We start from the raw sequence: 18,320 nt of genomic DNA on the forward strand, positions 1-18,320 counted from the left end.
CTGAAGGCTTGCTGACTCGTAAAAAGGGAAATGATAAAGCGTCAAAAAGATATTAACAACCTAAGTGGGCCGCTGTTAGTTTCTCCCTGGTTTAAGGGATGAAAAGGATCGGAAAGGGAGGTGTTTCTCTCCACGACACCCACTGTTATTGGAGCGTCGGAAACCTCTCTCCACCCTCACGCGGGCACGGGTCCTCCCCTCTCCTCTGCCCGGGTCCAGGCCCTCCCAGCCCTCCGCCGCCCGCGTGCTGCCCCAGCATTGGGCGGCCCACCGGCTACCTCGGGGGCGGGGCCGGCCGGGTGACGTCACGCCGGGAATGCCTGGGGTGAGTGCACCCGGGCCGGCTGAGAGCCAGAGTGGGCGCCGGGCGGAGACGCGGCGCTCTCGGACCCCGGACGCCCGACCCGCCGCCGCTATGTACGACCCCGAGCGCGGCTGGAGCCTGTCCTTCGCCGGCTGCGGCTTCCTGGGCATCTACCACATCGGGGTGACCAGCTGCCTGAGCGAGCGCGCCCCGCACCTCCTGCGCGACGCGCGCACGTTCTTCGGGGCCTCGGCCGGGGCGCTGCACTGCGCCTTCCTCCTCTCTGGGATCCCCATGGGTAGGTCTGGGCCGCCGCGGGGCTCCGCGCGGGGAGGGGGCGCGCGGTGGAGCCGTGACTGGAAATGGAAACTGCGGGGTACACCCGGAGTCTCCCCAGACAGATGCCTCCTCCAGTGCATCTTTTTGCCCCGCACCGGGGAGCTCTGTTGCCGGGCCTGGGAGGGGGGCGCGCCGGGTGAGCGGCTTTTCTGGGTGTGGGAACCCGGAGCGCCTCCTCGCCTCGACACCCTTTTGGGGCTCGAAGAAAGCGCCCCCAGACCCAGCCTGGGACTGAGAGCCAGGTTGTCTCAGAGCGAGGGGGAGGAGGGAGCGCGACGCCTGGGGTGGGGGGGCGGGGGGCGGGGAGGGGGGGTCGGAGGCCCGATTTGCCCTGCTTCCGGCCAGGCCAGGAAGGAGGTTTTGGCCTGTGGCCCAGGGTGGCTTCCTTCTTCTCTCTGGGGACCAGAGGGACTGGAGACCCCCGGCCCCGGGCACCTTTGATCTCTGCCCAGCTCTCGTGGGAGCTCTGGGGGCGGCTGGGTGCCTCTCAGGTAGAGGGCAACTTGCTGGTTTGGATTGAAAGAGGGTTGGGGAGAGGTGTTTTGTGGAGGGGGGGAGACGGGGGTGAGGGGAGGTAGGAAAGTTGTCTCTTCCTTTTCCGGTGTTTGAGACCCTTCTTGGGGGCTGGACATCCCACATCCCCTCCTCTTCTTGCCACCACACCCCTGCTCAGTGCCCTGGAAACGAGGTCCTGTGCATTTAAATCTTGTTCTAGTGAAGCATCTCTGTAATCGTGGGTACCAGTGGGAGGGGCGGACTGGGGCTTGTGGCCAGCTGGCCTAAATTACTAGGGTATGACATCCTTGGCCTGGGATCCTAGCCAGGGAGCAGGGCCTGGAGCAAGTGGCAGCATGGAGCTGTTGGCATCCAGAGGCCCCCAGACAGGAAGATAATGCACCTTTTCATTAGCCCCTGTTTGTCTGGGCTTCCTTAATGGTTTACTCTTTACTCTACCCAGGGACTGCTGTGTCGGACACTGGCAGCAGGAATCCCTTTAGTAAGCACAGCCCTGCCATTGGATAGGATCAGGGAGCAGACCCTGGGCTGATGGAGAGGTGGAGATTAGGAGAGGCCACCGTGGCCGCCTTCCCCATCGAGGGGGAGAGGAGCAAAGGGCAGGAAATGTGACCTCAAGGAGGACCAGACTGGCCACCTTGGGCTTGAGCCAGCCCTTGTGTCCCAGAGTTGTGACCTGGAGACAGCCACATGGTCAAATGTTTAATTGGGACCAGATTCAAATGCACAGACGCCAGCACGTGAAGCGCCCTGACTCCAGCGTAGAGGGCGTTCCTGACAGGCAGAGGACAGGTGCAGCCTGGGGTTGTGTCCTGCAGGGGCTGGCTCGGGACCACCAAGTCCCTGGAAGGTGGATCTAGAGGTCCTGGCAAGAACTGCTCCGGAGGTTCTGGGAGCCCCAGCTTCCTGCTTTAACTGCCTGTCTCACTTGGGGACCGCTGGGGAGCATTTCCCAGGGCCTGTGACTTGGGCATGGCTCCTGAGAGCGCCTCCAAACCCAGGCTGACTTGGCAGGAGAGACTGGCAGAACCAGCCAGCTGTGTGCAATTTTGTGCCTTCTGTCGGGGCTCAGTGGGGCCACATGTGCAGGGAGAGCTGAGTGGAGGTCGGAAGCGGGTCAGGACCTGCTGATGTGTGTCCGGCCTTCTGCATCCCAGGATCTCTGGATGACTAGGGCTCGGGCTGGGACAGGTACTCTGTCCAGGGCAGTGCAGACCAGCCAGAGGGGGCCAGGCCAGTGAGTGAGGTCAGTTGGAGCATGCACGTGCCCTGTGCCCACTGGATGGTCTGGTAATTGTGACATTAGAGGTTAAGAGTGAAGTCTAGTTGTTTAGTAGGTGCTTCGTCTGGGCTGAGCACCTATAGATTGTAGTGTATCTAATCTTCTCTATTTCCAAAAGGTAGTTGAGTGTGGTCCCACGTTAAAAACATGCAGTCTGAGACTCAGAGAGGCAGTGAAGTGGCTTAGTTTAGCGGCTCAGCTAGTAAGAGGTGGAGGCAGGATCCAAACTCAGGTCCAAGGCTGCGCTTGCTGTCTGCTCCCTTCAGTGTTAGGCCCATTCGTGCTCAAGGTCCGACGCTGTGAGTGCCTAGCTTCTGGCCTTGATGGAGGGATGGAGGTGAGGAGAGGGTTCACGGGGCCTCTGGAGGCTCGTTCCTGTGGCCAGGGAGGGCCTAGAGCACTAACTAACAGAAATAGGCCTATCTTACCTTTCCTAGTAGCCGCATGGAAAAAGTAAAAGGCATAAGTGAAATTAATATTATTTATCCCAGTCCAGCCAGAATCTTATCATTTTCACATCTAATCAATATAAAACATTATTCATGAGATATTTTACATTTTGTTGTTGTTCTTGTTGCTCTAAGCCTTTGAGATCCAGTGTGTCTTTTACCCAGCTCAGTTTGGGCTAGCCACATCTCAGGCCTGGGAGCCACACGTGGCTGCCGGATCGGACAGCCCAGGCCTAGAGAAAGGGAGAGGTCAGCAGCAGCTTCCCTGCTGCCAGGTTTCTGGTCCTGCCACAAAGCATTCCCATCTCCAGGGTGGTACATTCCTTTGTATACTTGTCTCTCTCCGTCCAGAGCAGACATTGCAGGCCCTCGTGGACCTTGTCCGGAGCGCCAGGAGCCGGAACATTGGCGTCCTCCACCCGACCTTCAGTTTGAACAAGGAGGTCCGAGATGGTCTCCAGAAACACCTCCCAGACAACGTCCACCAGCTCGTCTCGGGCAAAATTGTCATCTCGCTCACCAGAGTGGCCGATGGAGAAAATGTGCTGGTGTCTGATTTTCGGTCCAAAGACGAAGTCGTGGACGTAAGCAGTTTGCTTATCTGGGTGTTGTCAAGTCATAAAGACCGTTTCATTTCAGAAGCAACAAAGAGAGGGCTGTCGTAAGCCACCTGACCCGTTCTTTTCTTAAGATGCAAAAGAACCTGGTTGCCCACGGTGCTGGCTATAGCTTCCTGTACCAGGGTGATATGAACTCTGAGGGCATCCAGCGGTCTGGTCCAGAGCATATGCAAAACTGGAGTGTTCCAGGACACTTTCAGTTTCAAATAACCCCTCCCCATCCTTCAAGGCTTGGCTTATGACCTTTTGCTCCAGGGACCTCATCCTACATGTGTCCCTCCTCCCAGCGATGCCTGTTCCTTCATGAGGACCCCTCCAGTGAAGTCCCACAAGGGTGGGAGTGTGTCTTGTTTCCCTCTAGCACAGAGAAGCTCACTGGCAATATGAAACTACCACTTAGTTTGGCCGAGGCCTTTTATGAGAATTGCTTGGATATCATTTCACTTAACACAGGTCCCTACGAGCACGCAGCCTGGCACATAGAACAGCAGCTTCTCAGCAGCCAGTGTCATCTTCCACTTAACCTCGTTTGTGGAGGCTTCCTCTAGGCAGCCAGCACCTGTGCGTTCCCACGTGAGCCCTTTCTCTCACTGCGTCAGTGTTACATCCTGCCTGATGCTCGCTAGCGTGGCGCGACTCAAAGCGTGGGCCCCGGACCAGCAGTCGCAGCAGCGGCATCGCCTGGGAGCTTGTTAGAATTGCAGGCTCTCGGGCCCCGCCTCCAAGCTGCAGCATCAGAACCTTAGGGGTGGGGCACCGAGTCTGTGGTTCGCCAAGCTCTCCAGGCGATTCTGATGAACCTCAGCGTTTGCAAAGCCCTGATCTAGCCCCTTCCCTGTCAATCCGCTAGTCACCAACTCTTGGTTCTGTCTCTGATGGCCCAGTATGACCCTCGTGGGGAGCAGGGGCAAGAAGCTACAGTCTGCAGATGGTGTCGTTAGAGAATTGGTCCTTGGGCCTGGAATAATAAGTGTGTAGGTTGGTTCATGTTCGTTCAACCATTTATTAAAGCACCTCCTCTGTGCCAGGAGTGTTTTCAGGCTTGTTGCTCTCCTAGCTTGGAGGAGAATTATAAAGACCCAGGGGAACAAAAGGCAGCCCGCTCTGGGCTGTGGTTTCACTCCCTTTTGTCTCCACAGGCCTTGTCTTGTTCCTCCTTCGTGCCTTTCTTCAGTGGCTTGATCCCCCCCTCCTTCAGAGGCGTGGTAAGTCCGCTTTTAAACTGTGTTTGAGGGAATTCCCTGGTGGTCCAGTGGTTAGGACACCTCACTTTCACTGCCAAGGGCCCAGGTTCGATCCCTGGTCGGGGAACTAAGATCCAGGAAGCCAAGTGTCCAAAAAAAAAAAAAGAGGCACTGGGCTCAGGTACCCTGGGCCCCTGAGACCTGTCCCCAGACACGGAGGCTTTTTGCCTCTCAGCCTTCAGACAGAGATTCCATAGCTGGCCCCCTTCCGGGCTCTGTGGGCAGCAAAACCAACTTCGTGTAGAATAATTAGCTGGTTATCTGTAAGGTAAGCTCTTCAGTTAATCTTTTTTTTTCTTTTTATTTTGGGAATTTTTTTTTAACATCTTTATTGGAGTAAAATTGCTTTACAGTGGTGTGTTAGTTTCTGCTGTATAACAAAGTGAATCGGCTGTATGTATACATATATCCCATATCCCCTCCTTCCTGCGTCTCCCTCCCACCCTCCCTATCCCACCCCTCTAGGTGGTCACAAAGCACGGAGCTGATCTCCCTGTGCTATGCGGCTGCTTCCCACTAGCTACCTATTTTACATTTGGTAGTGTATATATGTCAGTACTACTCTCTCACTTTGTCCCAGCTTACCCTTCCCCCGCCCCATGTCCTCAAGTCCATTCTCTATGTCTGCATCTTTATTCCTGTCTCGCCCCTAGGTTCATCATAAGCATTTTTTTTGATTCCATATATATGTGTTAGCATGCAGTATTTTTCTCTTTCTGACTTACTTCATTCTGTATGACAGACTCCAGGTCCATCCACCTCACTACGAATAACTCAATTTCATTTCTTTTTATGGCTGAGTAACATTCCATTGTATATATGTGCCACATCTTCTTTATCCATTCATCTGTCAGTGGACACTTAGGTTGCTTCCATGTCCCGGCTGTTGTAAATAGAGCTGCAATGAACTTTTTGGTACATGACGCTTTTTGAATTATGGTTTGCTCAGGGTATATGCCCAGTAGTAGGATTGCTGGGTCATATGGTAGTTCTATTTTTAGTTTTTTAAGGAACCTCCATACTGTTCTCCATAATGGCTGTATCAATTTACATTCCCACCAACAGTGTAGGAGGGTCCCCTTTTCTCCACACTCTCTCCAGCATTTATTGTTTGTAGATTTTTTGATGATGGCCTTTCTGACCGGTGTGAGGTGACACCTCATTGCGGTTTTGATCTGCATTTCTCTAATGATTAGTGATGTTGAGCATCCTTTCATGTGTTTGTTGGCAGTCTGTATACCTTCTTTGGAGAAATGTCTATTTAGGTCTTCTGCCCATTTTTGGATTGGGTTGTTTGTTTTTTTGTTATTAATCTGCATGAGCTGCTTATAAATTTTGCAGATTAATCCTTTGTCAGTTGCTTCGTTTGCAAATATTTTCTCCCATCTGAGGGTTACCTTTTTGTCTTGTTTATGGTTTCCTTTGCTGTGCAAAAGCTTTGAAGTTTCATTAGGTCCCATTTGTTTATTTTTGTTTTTATTTCCATTTCTCTAGGAGGTGGGTCAAAAAGGATCTTGCTGTGATTTATGTCATAGAGTGTTCTGCCTATGTTTTCCTCTAAGAGTTTTAAGTGTCTGGCCTTACATTTAGGTCTTTAATCCATTTTGAGTTTATTTCTGTGTATGGTGTTAGGGAGTGTTCTAATTTCATTCTTTTACATGTAGCTGTCCAGTTTTCCCAGCACCACTTATTGAAGAGGCTGTCTTTTCTCCATTGTGTATTCTTGTCTCCTTTATCAAAAATAAGGTGACCATACTTGCGTGGGTTTATCTTTGGGCCTTCTATCCCGTTCCATTGATCTGTATTTCTGTTTTTGTGCCAGTACCATATTTTGTAGCTTTGTAGTATAGTCTTAAGTCCGGGAGCCTGATTCCTCCAGCTCCATTTTTCTTTCTCAAGATTGCTTTGGCTATTCAGGGTCTTTTGTGTTTCCATAACAATTGTGAAATTTTTTGTTCCAGTTCTGTGAAAAATGCCATTGGTAGTTTTATAGGGATTGCTTTGAATCTGTAGATTGCTTTGGGTAGTATAGTCATTTTCACAATTCACTTAATCTTCACATGAGCACTGAAGCAGGTGCCCAGTGGCCTATTAAGGTATAAGATGCTTAAGAGTCAGTTACTCACTTAAGGTAATAAGTTTTTTTTTTTTTTCTTGGCTGCATTGGGTCCTCGTTGGGGCATGCGGGCTTTCTTTAATTGCAGCAAGTGGGGGCTACTCTTCGTTGCCGTGCGCGGGCTTCTCATTGCGGTGGCTTCTTTTGTTTTGGAGCACGGGCTTCAGTAGTTGTGGCACGCAGGCTCAGTAGTTGTGGCTCGTGGGCTCTAGAAAGCAGGCTCAGTAGTTGTGGTGCACGGGCTTAGTTGCTCTGCGGCATGTGGGATCTTCCCAGACCAGGGCTTGAACCTGTGTCCCTTGCATCGGCAGGAGGATTCTTAACCACTACACCACCAGGGAAAACCGGTAATAAGGCTTTATTCTTAGGGGTTGAGGGTTATAATCCTCTCTGGGTCTGACTCTATCCTTTTCAGCCCGTGGCTTCGGGCAGAAGCTGCCAACAGGGCTGCAATTTGGTTCCATTCGACAAATATGTAAACACACGTGGCTAGTCCCGAGCCCTGCCTCTGGTGGAAAAACAGAAGTTGAGGTGTTTGTCCTGCAGGCTCTGGACTGGATGCTGGGCTGTGCTGGACCACCTGACAGCCTCCTTCTAGGGCAGCAGTTATCAGATGATTCTGTCCTCCCACCCGGGAACATCTGGCAATGTCTGGAGACGGTTTAGGTTGTTACAGCTGTGGGAGAGAAGACACAACATCCCAGTGTGTCAGCAGGAAGGCACTTTAGAAACCCTCCTGGTTCATGCTTTAACAGCAGCACGGTCCTCAATTGGCAAAGCAAGTTGCAAAGGCAGTTTACACGTAGCCTCGCTCATGCCCCAGAGCATCGCCGGGACAGACACATAGTTGCCCCTATTTACAGATGAGAAAACTGAGGCCCGGAGCCGTGAAGTGATCGCCTGCAATTCTAACAGCGCCAGCCTGGCAGACAAACCTAGAATCACACGTCTGCTCTAGCCCACGTTAGCTGGACTACTTTGGACACATTTCTTAACCTCTCTGAGCTTGAATTGGCAAAGGAGGGTTAATAATAATGAGGGTTAACAGTAGCGCACAGGTGTAGCATTGTTGTGGGAATTACATGCGGTCATGCAGTGAAGATGCGGCATAGAGCCTGGCACAGGTAAGTATCCGGTAAATATGGGTGGTTTTGTCATTGTTGTTATCTTTTCATTTCCCCCAGGCTGCTCCAGCTGTGGTGCACACACAGTCAACCCCCTCAGTGTACTCAGATGAAACCTGCCGATAATTAGAGCAAAACGTTGAGCTTCCACTGAGCGAACTCAGAATGTTCCTGTAGAAAAGTTCAGGGTGGAGGGAAAATTATACAGGACAGAGGAGTCATTGGACTTTATCCCTTGAGTGAAAAAAGAGTGGATATATGTATATGTGTAACTGATTGACTTTGCTGTACAGTAGAAACTAACACAACATTGTAAATCGACTAGACTCCAATAAAAACTAATTTTAAAAAATAAATAATAATTAAAAAATAGTCAGCTCCTTCCTCCCTCCTCAGTCTTAACTAAAGATTCCCGACATTTGGTCCTGTGTCCCTTTCTGCCAGTGAGGGTTTTGATGCCTTCCTGTATCTTCCGTAGAAATCACATGGCGACAATTTAGAAACTACTGCTGTGCGTGCACATCTAATCATTTTTGGACTCAAGGCAAGAATCTCTTGATAGCTAAGCCATGGCTGAACGTGCCTGATTCTTTTTTGGACTTGTTTTAGGCCAAGGTGTGCCCTGAGATTTCTCCCTTTGGAAGGATTGGCTGGGGAAATTCTCCCAGTTGTGATATTTGAAGGCCCCCCCCCCGTCTGTGGGCACCAACAGCTGGGCTATGATGGTCGTGGGTTTGGGAATCATTCTAGACATTGGTTTCATAGGTGTAGACTCAGTCCAAATTGTACCAAAACCTGCCTGCCCCAGCCTGGCCGTGGGCACTAAGGTTGTTCAAGGATATGGCTACAGGAAAACTGATTCTCACAGTACTTACCCCAAATGCACCTTTGTTGTGGGATGAGATGCCATTTTCAGAGAGCTCGAGTCCCAGGTTCACTGCGTCATTTAAGTCTCCAGTGCAGCTTCTCATTTCCCAGGTGTGGACGGGCTCACAGGTTAAGTGTCTTGTCCAAGATACCTAAAGCAGCAAGGCCTCTGGAATTGAACCCATGACCGTCTGTCTCCCTTAGGGCCAGGTCTATGTCACACTCTGTCCCCAGTGCACACAGCGCCCCGGTCTAAGCAAATTACATGGGTATGCCTAGGGACGCCCACCTGGGCTCGGGACTTGGCCGTCACAACGTGGGCCAGACGCCAGCCTCCGTCTGCCTCTTGGCCAGGCACTTTTTTGTGCAGTGTGCAAACTACACAGCAGCATGTGGCAACCCTGAGCGCCAGCCTACAGCCTGGCCTGGCACAGAAATGCTCAGTAGGGATTTGCTGAAAGAGTGATCCCAGAGCCCCTCACCGTATCTGCCTGCGGCTCTGAGAAGCCTCTGGCCATGATCTGAAACACACAGAAAACCCCAGCCCAGAGCTTCTGACAGTATGTACTTTTTTTTTTTCTCCCTTAAAAGCGATACGTAGATGGAGCAGTGAGTAACATCATACCCTTCTTTGATACCAAAACGACCATCACTGTTTCCCCCTTCTATGGGGAGAGTGACATCTGCCCCAAAGTCAAGTCCACGAACTTTCTTCACGTGAACGTCACCAAGCTCAGTGTACGCCTCTGCTCCGAGAACCTCTACCTATTAACCCGGGTGCTATTCCCTTCGGATCTCAAGGTGAGGGGGCCTGGGGGCATTTAAACAGCGCTGCTGTTCAGATCCCACCTCCAGGGGCTATAGCTTAAGTATGGGCAGCCTGGATAGTAGGATTTTTTTTTTTTAATTACCCCAATGATTCTTATTTGCATCCATGGTCAAGAACTACACTGCAGGACTTCCCTGGTGGCACAGTGGTTAAGAATCCGCCTGCTGAGCAACTAAGCCCATGCACCACAACTACTGAGCCTGTACTCTAGAGCCCATGAGCCACAACTACTGAGCCCATGTGCTGCAACTACTGGAGCCGGTGTGCCTAGAGCCCGTGCTCTGCAACAAGAGAAGCCACCGCAATGAGAAGCCTGTGCAATGAAGAGTAGCCCCCGCTCGCCACAACTAGAGAAACCCTGCGCGTAGCAATGAAGACTCAGTGCAGCCAAAAAAAAAAGAACTACACTGCACTTGGTGGTTTAATTTTTTTTTTTTTTTTGGCTTGTGGGATCTTCAGAGATTGAACCTGGGCCCTTGGCAGTGAAAGCTCGGAGTCCTAACCACTGGACCGCTGTGGAATTCCCAGTTGAATCTTTTTTTGACTGTCGTTGTAGCATGGTGGACCTTATCACCCTAACGTAGTAAGAAAGTGGGTAGAATCTGCACAGTGCCAGTTCTCTGGGGAGAAGGAAGGCTGTGCCACGCAACGTATACGTCAGCGTGTGCTCGCGGGGAGAGGGAAGGCTGGACGGCGGGATTGGTCTGCCCGTGCGGTTTGTACACCGAGGAGCAAAGGAGGCAGCTCTTACTGTCCCACAACAAGTAGATCAGGCCCTGGTGTTTGTTAGGGTGGAGGCTCGTCCAGGGACCCAGGGAGACCAGAGAAACCAGCACCCGTCATGCTGGGGTACCAGCTGCACGGAGGAGGTGTCATTCGAGCTGAGTCCCGCAGGAAAGCAGAGCCCTGTCCCACCCCGCGGCGGCTGCGCTGGGCACGCGGCAGCGGCTTGGAGCTTGGGGAATTCTCGGCTTCGGGTCTGCCGTCTTCGGGTGCTGTTGAAAGGAATGGTGCCTAGCGACTGCCCCCTGCAGTTAATTTAATTGATTTGTCCACAGGTGCTTGGAGAGCTGTGCTGTCAAGGATATTTAGACACGGTCAGGTTCTTGGAAGAGAATGGTATGTACGGTAGGGCAACTGAAGTGCCCCTTTAACAAGCTTTCTGTTCACAGTCTTGGTCCACAGTCCTGACTCCATCACTCAGCGCTCAGCACCTTCACCCACCGTCTCGCTCGGCCCTCTCATGAGTCCCGCGAGATAGGAAATATTTGCCCCGTTTTACAGATGGGGAAACAGGCTTGGAGAGGCAGCCCAGGTCCGCACTCCACTCACTGGGGAGCAGAGCTGGGACCTACCTGAACCCGGATGTCACAGCCCTAGGGCTATTAGCTCTCCCTCTGCAGTGTCACCTGTCTGTGTGCTGAAGGCAGTTCCTTTGTTTTTCTTTTCTGCTTTTGGACAATTGTGAACCTTTAGTTTGATAAAGAAGGAAGATAAACAGTTTCTGGGCCGCAGGTGACAGAATAGCTCCCGCTCCCTCGAGGCAGGTGTGGGCCACGCCCACTAGCCCAGCTGTGTTCTGGGGAAGGTTCCTGCCTTTGACTCATCCTGGCTCGTCCAGGCTGGGGGACTTGGGTTCTGGAAATGTTAGAGTGGAACCAAATACGTTTGGGGCTATTTTTCTTCGATACTAAAGGTTGGTTCATGCATTAATCCTCTGAATTAGCCTTTGGCCAAGACCAAGGAGATGGTGTGGTTCACGGGACATACATGTATTTATCTACTCAGAAAATGTTTACTGCGTACCGTCTAGGTGCCAAGCAATTGACGACTCCACAGCGAACAGACGGATGTGGCCCCTGCCCTCCTGGAGCTTAGTCCCGGGGTTGTTGCCGAAATATCGGCTTCCCGGTGCACCAATGCCGAACAGAAATACAGAGACAGAGATTTTGGAGGAAGACAGAGATTGCTTTATTTTTCTGCCAGGCAGAAGGGAAGACACGGCAGCCTAGGGCCTCAAGAACTGTGTCCCCCTCCTTCGGGAATCGGAGAAGATTTTATATGTGGGGCTCGCAGTCTGGGGTATATGATAAGGATCAAAGTAGTGAAGGTCTTGCATTCTTTTTCCTGCATTATTTCAAAATAGTCACAGCTGGCGTCATGTCAGGCAGCCGGGTAATTGGGTCCGTTTGTCTCTGGGTTATCGGCCTGTGACCTTTTTTCTGAAATGCAGATGCTGCAAGGGGTGATCTGCTACAAGGGAGTGCAGGATGTAATTCACGTAATGTTAAAGAGTAGTAGGTTAGCTTTGTGAAGTACAGATCTAGTTACAGAAACTACGGGTTAGTAACAGTTAAGAAACACGACTAGGAGTGATGAACTCTTTCAGGCCACGTTATGATTCTTCTCTTTCTCTAGTCTGTTTCACTGTTCCCTTTATTTTCCTTGTTCTCAGGAGAGGGAAAACTTCATTTCTATTTTTGCTGCAACATGGTCGGGGACAGATATGTCAGGAGAAGGCTGACGGTGTGCTCGGTTGCCCTGGCAGGAAGATACAGGATGCTGTAGGATCACACAGGGAGCGAGGGCATCTGCAAGGCAGGGGAAAGCAGGGCTTCAGGAGGGTGTGAATCCGTGTTGACACTCTGAGGGCGAACAGGAGCATTCTAGGCGTGGGGGACATGAACACGAGGTGCAAAGAAGGCGTGTGTAACTGGAGTGGCGGGAGTGGGGCACCCAGAGAGATGGACAGAAAGGAGAGGGGCGGGAATGGCAGTAAGTGAAAAGTTGAGGGACACGGTTGGGCCTCACGGATGGGGTGAAAGGGTCTGCATCCCACAGCAATAGGGAGCCACGGAGGGCTGCCGGAGTGGGAGTGAGGGTGGTCAGAGGGAGCTTTGGAAGCCCCGCCCCCGGCCGCAGTGCAGAGAGTGTGACGGCAGCATCCAGGAGGTCAAGGAGGCCGCCGTGGGCTTGGCCGGGGTCACGGCAGCAAGGGTGGTGGAAGGGGCCCAAGGGGACAGGACTTGGAGGCAACCAACCAGAGATTCGGGAGGAGGAAGACTTAGGGATGAAGACCTGGCCTCTGGCTTCTGCAGCCGGCACTGGGGGAGAGGGGCTCTGCTCAGGGTTCGGGCCCTCAGGAGGGCGAGGGTTCTGCAGGGAAGCTCAGGCCCCGTGTGCCGTGCCCCGGGGGCACATTTGGGTGGTTGTGCAGGAAGCACAATGATGTCAGAGTCCGAGGTTCTGGAAAGCAGTCTGGACTGGGGATGAAATTTGGAAGCAACATGGGAATAAAGCACAGTGATGGACCCTGTGGAAGTTACTAGGTGACTTTGGGCAAGCCACCTCCCCTCTCTGGGCCTCCGTTTCCACATCTCCAGCAGAAGACATTTGGATTAAATGACGCCAGGTGCTTCTTAGTAATTCTAAAGACTGGCATGCGGCTGGGTGTTTGTGGCATCGGTGCTGGGTTTGGGTTTAATGATCTAAGAGAGGTCCTCCCTCTGCCAGGCTGGCCGCCTCGGGGTCCTGCAGAGGATGCGTGGGGCTGGGCCAGGTGTCCTCTGGGAACAGATTCTCTGAAACATGCCTAAGGGAAAGTAAGTCCCAGGGTGTGAGCTGTGTGTCTAAAAGAGGCCAGAAAGATCCAGGGGAGCGTAACTGGGAGCTGTAACTTGGGAGCAAGGTGTGGGCATCCAGGGGCAGCCCCTGGTCTTTTTTTTGGTGAATTCTTCTTCTTGCATCCTCTTTTATTTTTTTTTAATTAATTTTTGGCTGCATTGGGTGTTTGTTGCTGCGCATGGGCTTTCTCTACTTGCGGCGAGCGGGGGCTACTCCTCGTTGCAGTGCGCGGGCTTCTCCACGGGCTCTAGGAGCGTGGGCTTCAGTAGTTGCAGCATGCTTGCTCAGTAGTTGTGGCTCACGGGCTCCAGAGCTCAGGCTCAGTAGTTGTGGCGCACAAGCTTCGTGGCTCCGCGGCATGTGGGATCTTCCCAGACCAGGGCTCGAACCCGCGTCCCCTGCCTTGGCAGGCGGATTCTTAACCACTGCACCACCAGGGAGGTCCAGCCCCAGGTCTTTTAATCTGAGGTTGGAAGCAAGAGGTGAGCCGAGGCAGGCGTGGGCATCCGAAACTACCTGTCCCACTGCCCCCACCCAGTGTGCGAGCAGGAACCACCACTGGCATTGGCTCCTGAGCCCCGGCACCTAGGGCAGGGCCTGCACAAACCCCCGACCTAATGCTTCCTTCGAGGCCGTGTGACGGAAGGGTGCCATCTTTGACATCACATCTCGGTTCGATTCTGGCTGTGCCACGTATTGGCTGTGTGGCTTTGGACAAATCTCTTAACCTCTCTGTGCTTCTGATTCCTCAGCTGAAAAGCGGAGATGATGGTCATGGTAGCAGTTGAATGGCTGCTGCGGGGCCTGGACCGCTGGCTTAACCAGTGGTTCCGTTACTATAAATTAGTTATAACCCTTAGCTTTGAACATCAAGAATCCACACGTGGCTCCAGGGCCCACACAGCTGGTGAGTGATGGAGCCAGGCGCCCTCGTCACATCCACCCGGCGTCAAAGCCCCGCACTCCTTTCTCCCAGCTAGGACTGCCTGCCCCAATGCAGGGGGTTAGGGTTCAATCCCTGGTCGGGGACTGATCTCCGCCTTGTACTAATAACAGGCCTGCAGCTTCCCTCTAATTTGGTGGGCAGGTGTGTGTGAGTGAGTAATGAGCCTATCGCCTGAAATTACCTGATGGGTTTGTTTCTGTGCCCTTCGCAGGCATCTGTGACAGGCCCCCTCTGTGCCTGAGTGCATCCCCAGCAGAGTCGGAAGTCCTTGAGGCCCCCCGGGAGCACGGGAGCCTGCAGTCTTCCCCGAGCATGGCCGCCGGGGAGGCGAAGCCTGAGGAAGCCACGCTGCTGGATCACCCACACCTCAGCATCCTGCCCTGGGAAGACAGCACCCTGGAGACCCTGTCGCCCAGGCTCACCATAGGTGCCGGCTCTGGGGGCGGGACGGCAGAGGCTCTCTGTGACCCTTTATGAGGCAGAAAGGGTGGCTTCCCTGTGTGTTGTGGAGGAAGGTCATGCCGCTGCGTGGGAAGAGATGGGGCGGAGCGACCAGGGCAGGCCCGTTGGGACCCGCACCGCCCAGCACGGGCCTCCCATCCCCCTGGGTCCTTGCCCAGTCTCCCTTCCCATGGGGCCTAGCCAGAGGAAAACAACCTCCAGCTGAGTTTTGTGTTAACTGGCTGTGCTCTCTGCTCCTAAAGTCCAGGCACGCTGGATATTGTGGGGGAGGACCCCCGGAGGTGTCCTGTTCTTTGAGAACGCCGTTCTCCGCCTGTCCTCCCATCTCAAAGCCTTTTCTCTCTCGAGGACCCCCTCGTAATTTCTCCCTCCCCGCAAAATCACAGTTTTGAACCTTCACTGAATCCGGTTATTTTATCATGTCATCGATTATATAATGGATAGACGAATGCACCGTCCAGCTTCCAGCTGGGCATTTGGGGAAATTCAAAGATGAACGGCACAGGGATTTCCCTGGAGGTCCAATGGTTAAGACTCCGAGCTTCCAATGCAGGGGGTTAGGGTTCAATCCCTGGTCGGGGGACTGAGATCCCACACACCGCAGGATGTGGCCAGATAGAATAGAATAAATCAAAGACGAATGGGATGCCCGGTTCTTGCCCCTGAGGCACGGACACCCCAGGAGTTGCACTAACCAGCAGCTGCTCAGATTCCTGCGATTTGAGGCATCGGGAGGTCATTACAAAGGGGAAATAGAAGGCTAGGGGGTTCCAGGCAGAAGAGATGGAATCCAGCTGAAGGTGCAAAGAAGAGCTCATAAAACTGGGGCCAGGGGCACTTTGAGAAGTTTGTGTACGCCTCCAAAAGTAGCCAGTTTAAAAGAGAATCTTTAAAAGGGACCCTGTACCCTGTAGAGGATCCAAGGGCTACTTGGGCACGTTCCCCACCTGATCTCATCTGTGGAGCTTCTGATTCTTGGGCTGCCAGGATTTGTATATTTCACAGACATTCCAAGCACCACCCGGGGAAGCTGGTTTGGTTTTTACACTGGTGAGAGACAGACCTCCCAATTGTATTTTTCAGCCCTGAGGGAAGCAATTGGAAACCAAGATGGGTACATAAACAAGATGTGCAACTTCTTACCAATTAAGGTCATGTCCTACCTGGTGCTGCCCTGCACGCTGCCCGTGGAGTCCGCGATTGCTGTGGTCCAGAGGTGAGCGCTTCACGTGGCTTTGTGGCATCCTCATGGAAGTGGGGCGAGGATTCAGTGAGAGAAGCAGTGGAAGGACCTCGGCCTGGAGCCTGGCTCCTTATACATTGGGGTGGAGTTCACTGTCAGCGTGGAACACCTTGGAAAGGTGCCTCGTTGGCAAGCCCCTGCCCACCCCTCCTCCTTTCCCACTGCTGTTACATGTCTGTCACTTCTTGTAGGTCTGCACTTCTATTTTGGGATTTTTTTTTTTTTTTGCGGTACGCGGGCCTCTCACTGTCGTGGCCTCTCCTGTTGGGAGCACAGGCTCCGGACGCGCAGGCCCAGCGGCCATGGCTCGTGGGCGCAGCCGCTCTGCGGCATGTGGGATCCTCCCGGACCGGGGCACGAACCCGTGTCCCCTGCATCGGGAGGCGGACTCCCAACCACTGCGCCACCAGGGAAGCCCCTATTCGGGGATTTTATTCCTGGTATGTTGGAGGGATCTGAGGCCAACGCTGGGATGCCTACTGGATTCCTGAGCGTTTGTTTCCCCTCAATTTTCTTCTGATGTACTTTGGTGTTTACTTTCTTTTTAGCGAGTTAGTCAACATGTCCCTCAGTCCATCTTTCAAAGTTCCGACCGTCCTTCAAAATCCAGCTCAGTCCTCCAGCTTTGGCCATCCTCCCCGGAGCCCCTCTCCACTGTGCCAACGCAGCCACCCGTTCCCACACAGCCTTGCCCTGGGTTGAGGGCTGCTCTGGCATTTCCCAAGGCCCGAGATGTGGGGTCCTTTTCATGTCCTGGGTGCTGGGAGTCTGGAGGGCAGTGGTCAGGCCTCCTTGGGGGCTCCCTCTGCTGCGCTCGCACGTGGCCAAGCCCAGGAGACCTGGGCGCAGGGGGTGGTTCTCGACCACAAGATGCTCTGCGTCGGTGGCCATGTTGCCACAGAGGAGTAGGATCCTGGAAAACCAAGGTCTTTTCCTTTTATTTCCACGTAAGTCCCTTGAGCGTTCCCAAATCAAAAAATGGGCTCATTTTCCTTTGGGCTTTTAGGTTGGCTTGTCTTTGGGAATTTATCACATCGGGGTTAGAAGTGACCCTGGCAGTTTCCCTGGACCATGATGTCGTTGTAAGATGTCTGCCTTTGCTTAGGGCTTGGTTTTGTTCTTTTTGGTTGGTTTCTCTTCCTGCTCATACGACGTGGGCGTCTCTCTGTTTTATTCCTGCAGACTGGTGATGTGGCTTCCGGACATGCCCAGCGACATCCAGTGGCTGTGGTGGACGACCTCCCGGATTTGTTCTCGAGTGATGACGCGTTTGCTCCCTGTGGAGCCCTGCATCAAGGACACAGGACAAAAACTCCTGAATTAACCAAGCCCGCATAGCAACGGTTGCCATGGGCGCTCCTAATCTAACCGCACAGCCCCACGACGCCACAGTAGGTAAAGTATTCGCCACGTAGCAGCCTCGAAGCACCCTGACCAATCGCCTGATGCCATCCTGCCAGCAGGAATTTTCTTTGTCTTCAGGCTATAAAAGTTGGCCACTAGCCCACAGAGGGGGCGGCTCTCCGTGGTCTGTCAGGAAGTGGTTCCGCTGTATCTGCAGCGCCCCTCACTAACTCTGCGCTTCGTTCTCAGTAAACTCACTCTTCCCTAAGATACTTCGTGTCTGGAAATTCTTCTTCCAACCCACGTGCGGACCACGACATTTTGGTGGCCTGTACGGGGATATCTCCTGGGGGGATCTCCTCCCCCACCTCCTCTCCTCATTCCTTGGGACTCTCTGTGAACAGGCAAGCTGCCGTGAAAACAACAGAGGAACTCCGGCCAGGGCCACACCCTGGCGTGTTCCGAAGGCTCCACGGCTCGCTTCGCCCCAGTAACTGCCGCCCAGACGGCTGAGGATCCCTCTGTCTTCCTCCCAACTGCGGATTAGGCCGATTGGCATCGTGCGGGCACGGGTCAGGCATTTAAAAGCCGTTAGGGCGCCTGCCGCTTGAAGACTCCCGTGAAAGGATAAGGGGGTCACGGAACAGACCAGGCTGTTAGAGCGTCTGCCCCCAGCAAGACAACTTCCGTGCACCGTGAGGCACACACTGGTTCAAGCAGAACACTGAGCCCCCTCCCCCTGGCCGCCGCCTTCCCGGCAGGACTACAAGGCCGATTCCTCAGCCTGTCTTCTCTGTTACTTTCACCCTTTTCTCAGTCCGGATTGACTTACAGGAGCCTAGGCATTGCCTCGGAGCCATCCCCGGAGTGCCTTTCACGTTTCAGGGAATCGCCAAACGGTGAGTCACCCGGTGGGTCCCGGGAATCTCCTCTCTTTCCTTTCCTTCCCTGCTTGAGTCGCATGGTGCCTCAGTCGCACGCTCAGGGGTCACCTCTCACGGTCGGACGCGA

The 18,320-nt window shown here is 53.3% G+C and overlaps 1 protein-coding gene across 1 annotated transcript; it reads left to right on the forward strand.

Moving 5' to 3' along the window:
* Positions 1-377: 377 nt before the first annotated feature.
* PNPLA3 (patatin like domain 3, 1-acylglycerol-3-phosphate O-acyltransferase) lies at positions 378-17,568 on the forward strand. The gene is made up of 8 exons (XM_082667052.1): positions 378-602; positions 3,242-3,474; positions 4,650-4,715; positions 9,453-9,662; positions 10,749-10,809; positions 14,472-14,687; positions 15,806-15,938; positions 17,148-17,568. The coding sequence occupies exons 1-8, from the start codon at positions 416-418 to the stop codon at positions 17,287-17,289; spliced, it is 1,248 nt and encodes a 415-aa protein (XP_082523178.1). The 5' UTR covers positions 378-415; the 3' UTR covers positions 17,290-17,568.
* The last annotated feature ends 752 nt before the right edge of the window (positions 17,569-18,320 follow it).

The sequence above is a fragment of the Grampus griseus genome (genome assembly GCF_964374135.1).
Source record: "Grampus griseus genome assembly, chromosome: 11".
Lineage (NCBI taxonomy): Eukaryota > Metazoa > Chordata > Mammalia > Artiodactyla > Delphinidae > Grampus > Grampus griseus.

What these genes read in the sequence shown, in the direction of transcription:
- PNPLA3 (XM_082667052.1), top strand. Translation starts at nt 416, where the DNA reads ATGTACGACCCCGAGCGCGGCTGGAGCCTGTCCTTCGCCGGCTGCGGC. An exon ending in CCAAAGACGAAGTCGTGGAC is followed by an intron (nt 3,475 to 4,649) that starts GTAAGCAGTTTG and finishes TTGTCTCCACAG; the next exon opens with GCCTTGTCTTGTTCCTCCTT. An exon ending in GCGATTGCTGTGGTCCAGAG is followed by an intron (nt 15,939 to 17,147) that starts GTGAGCGCTTCA and finishes TTATTCCTGCAG; the next exon opens with ACTGGTGATGTGGCTTCCGG.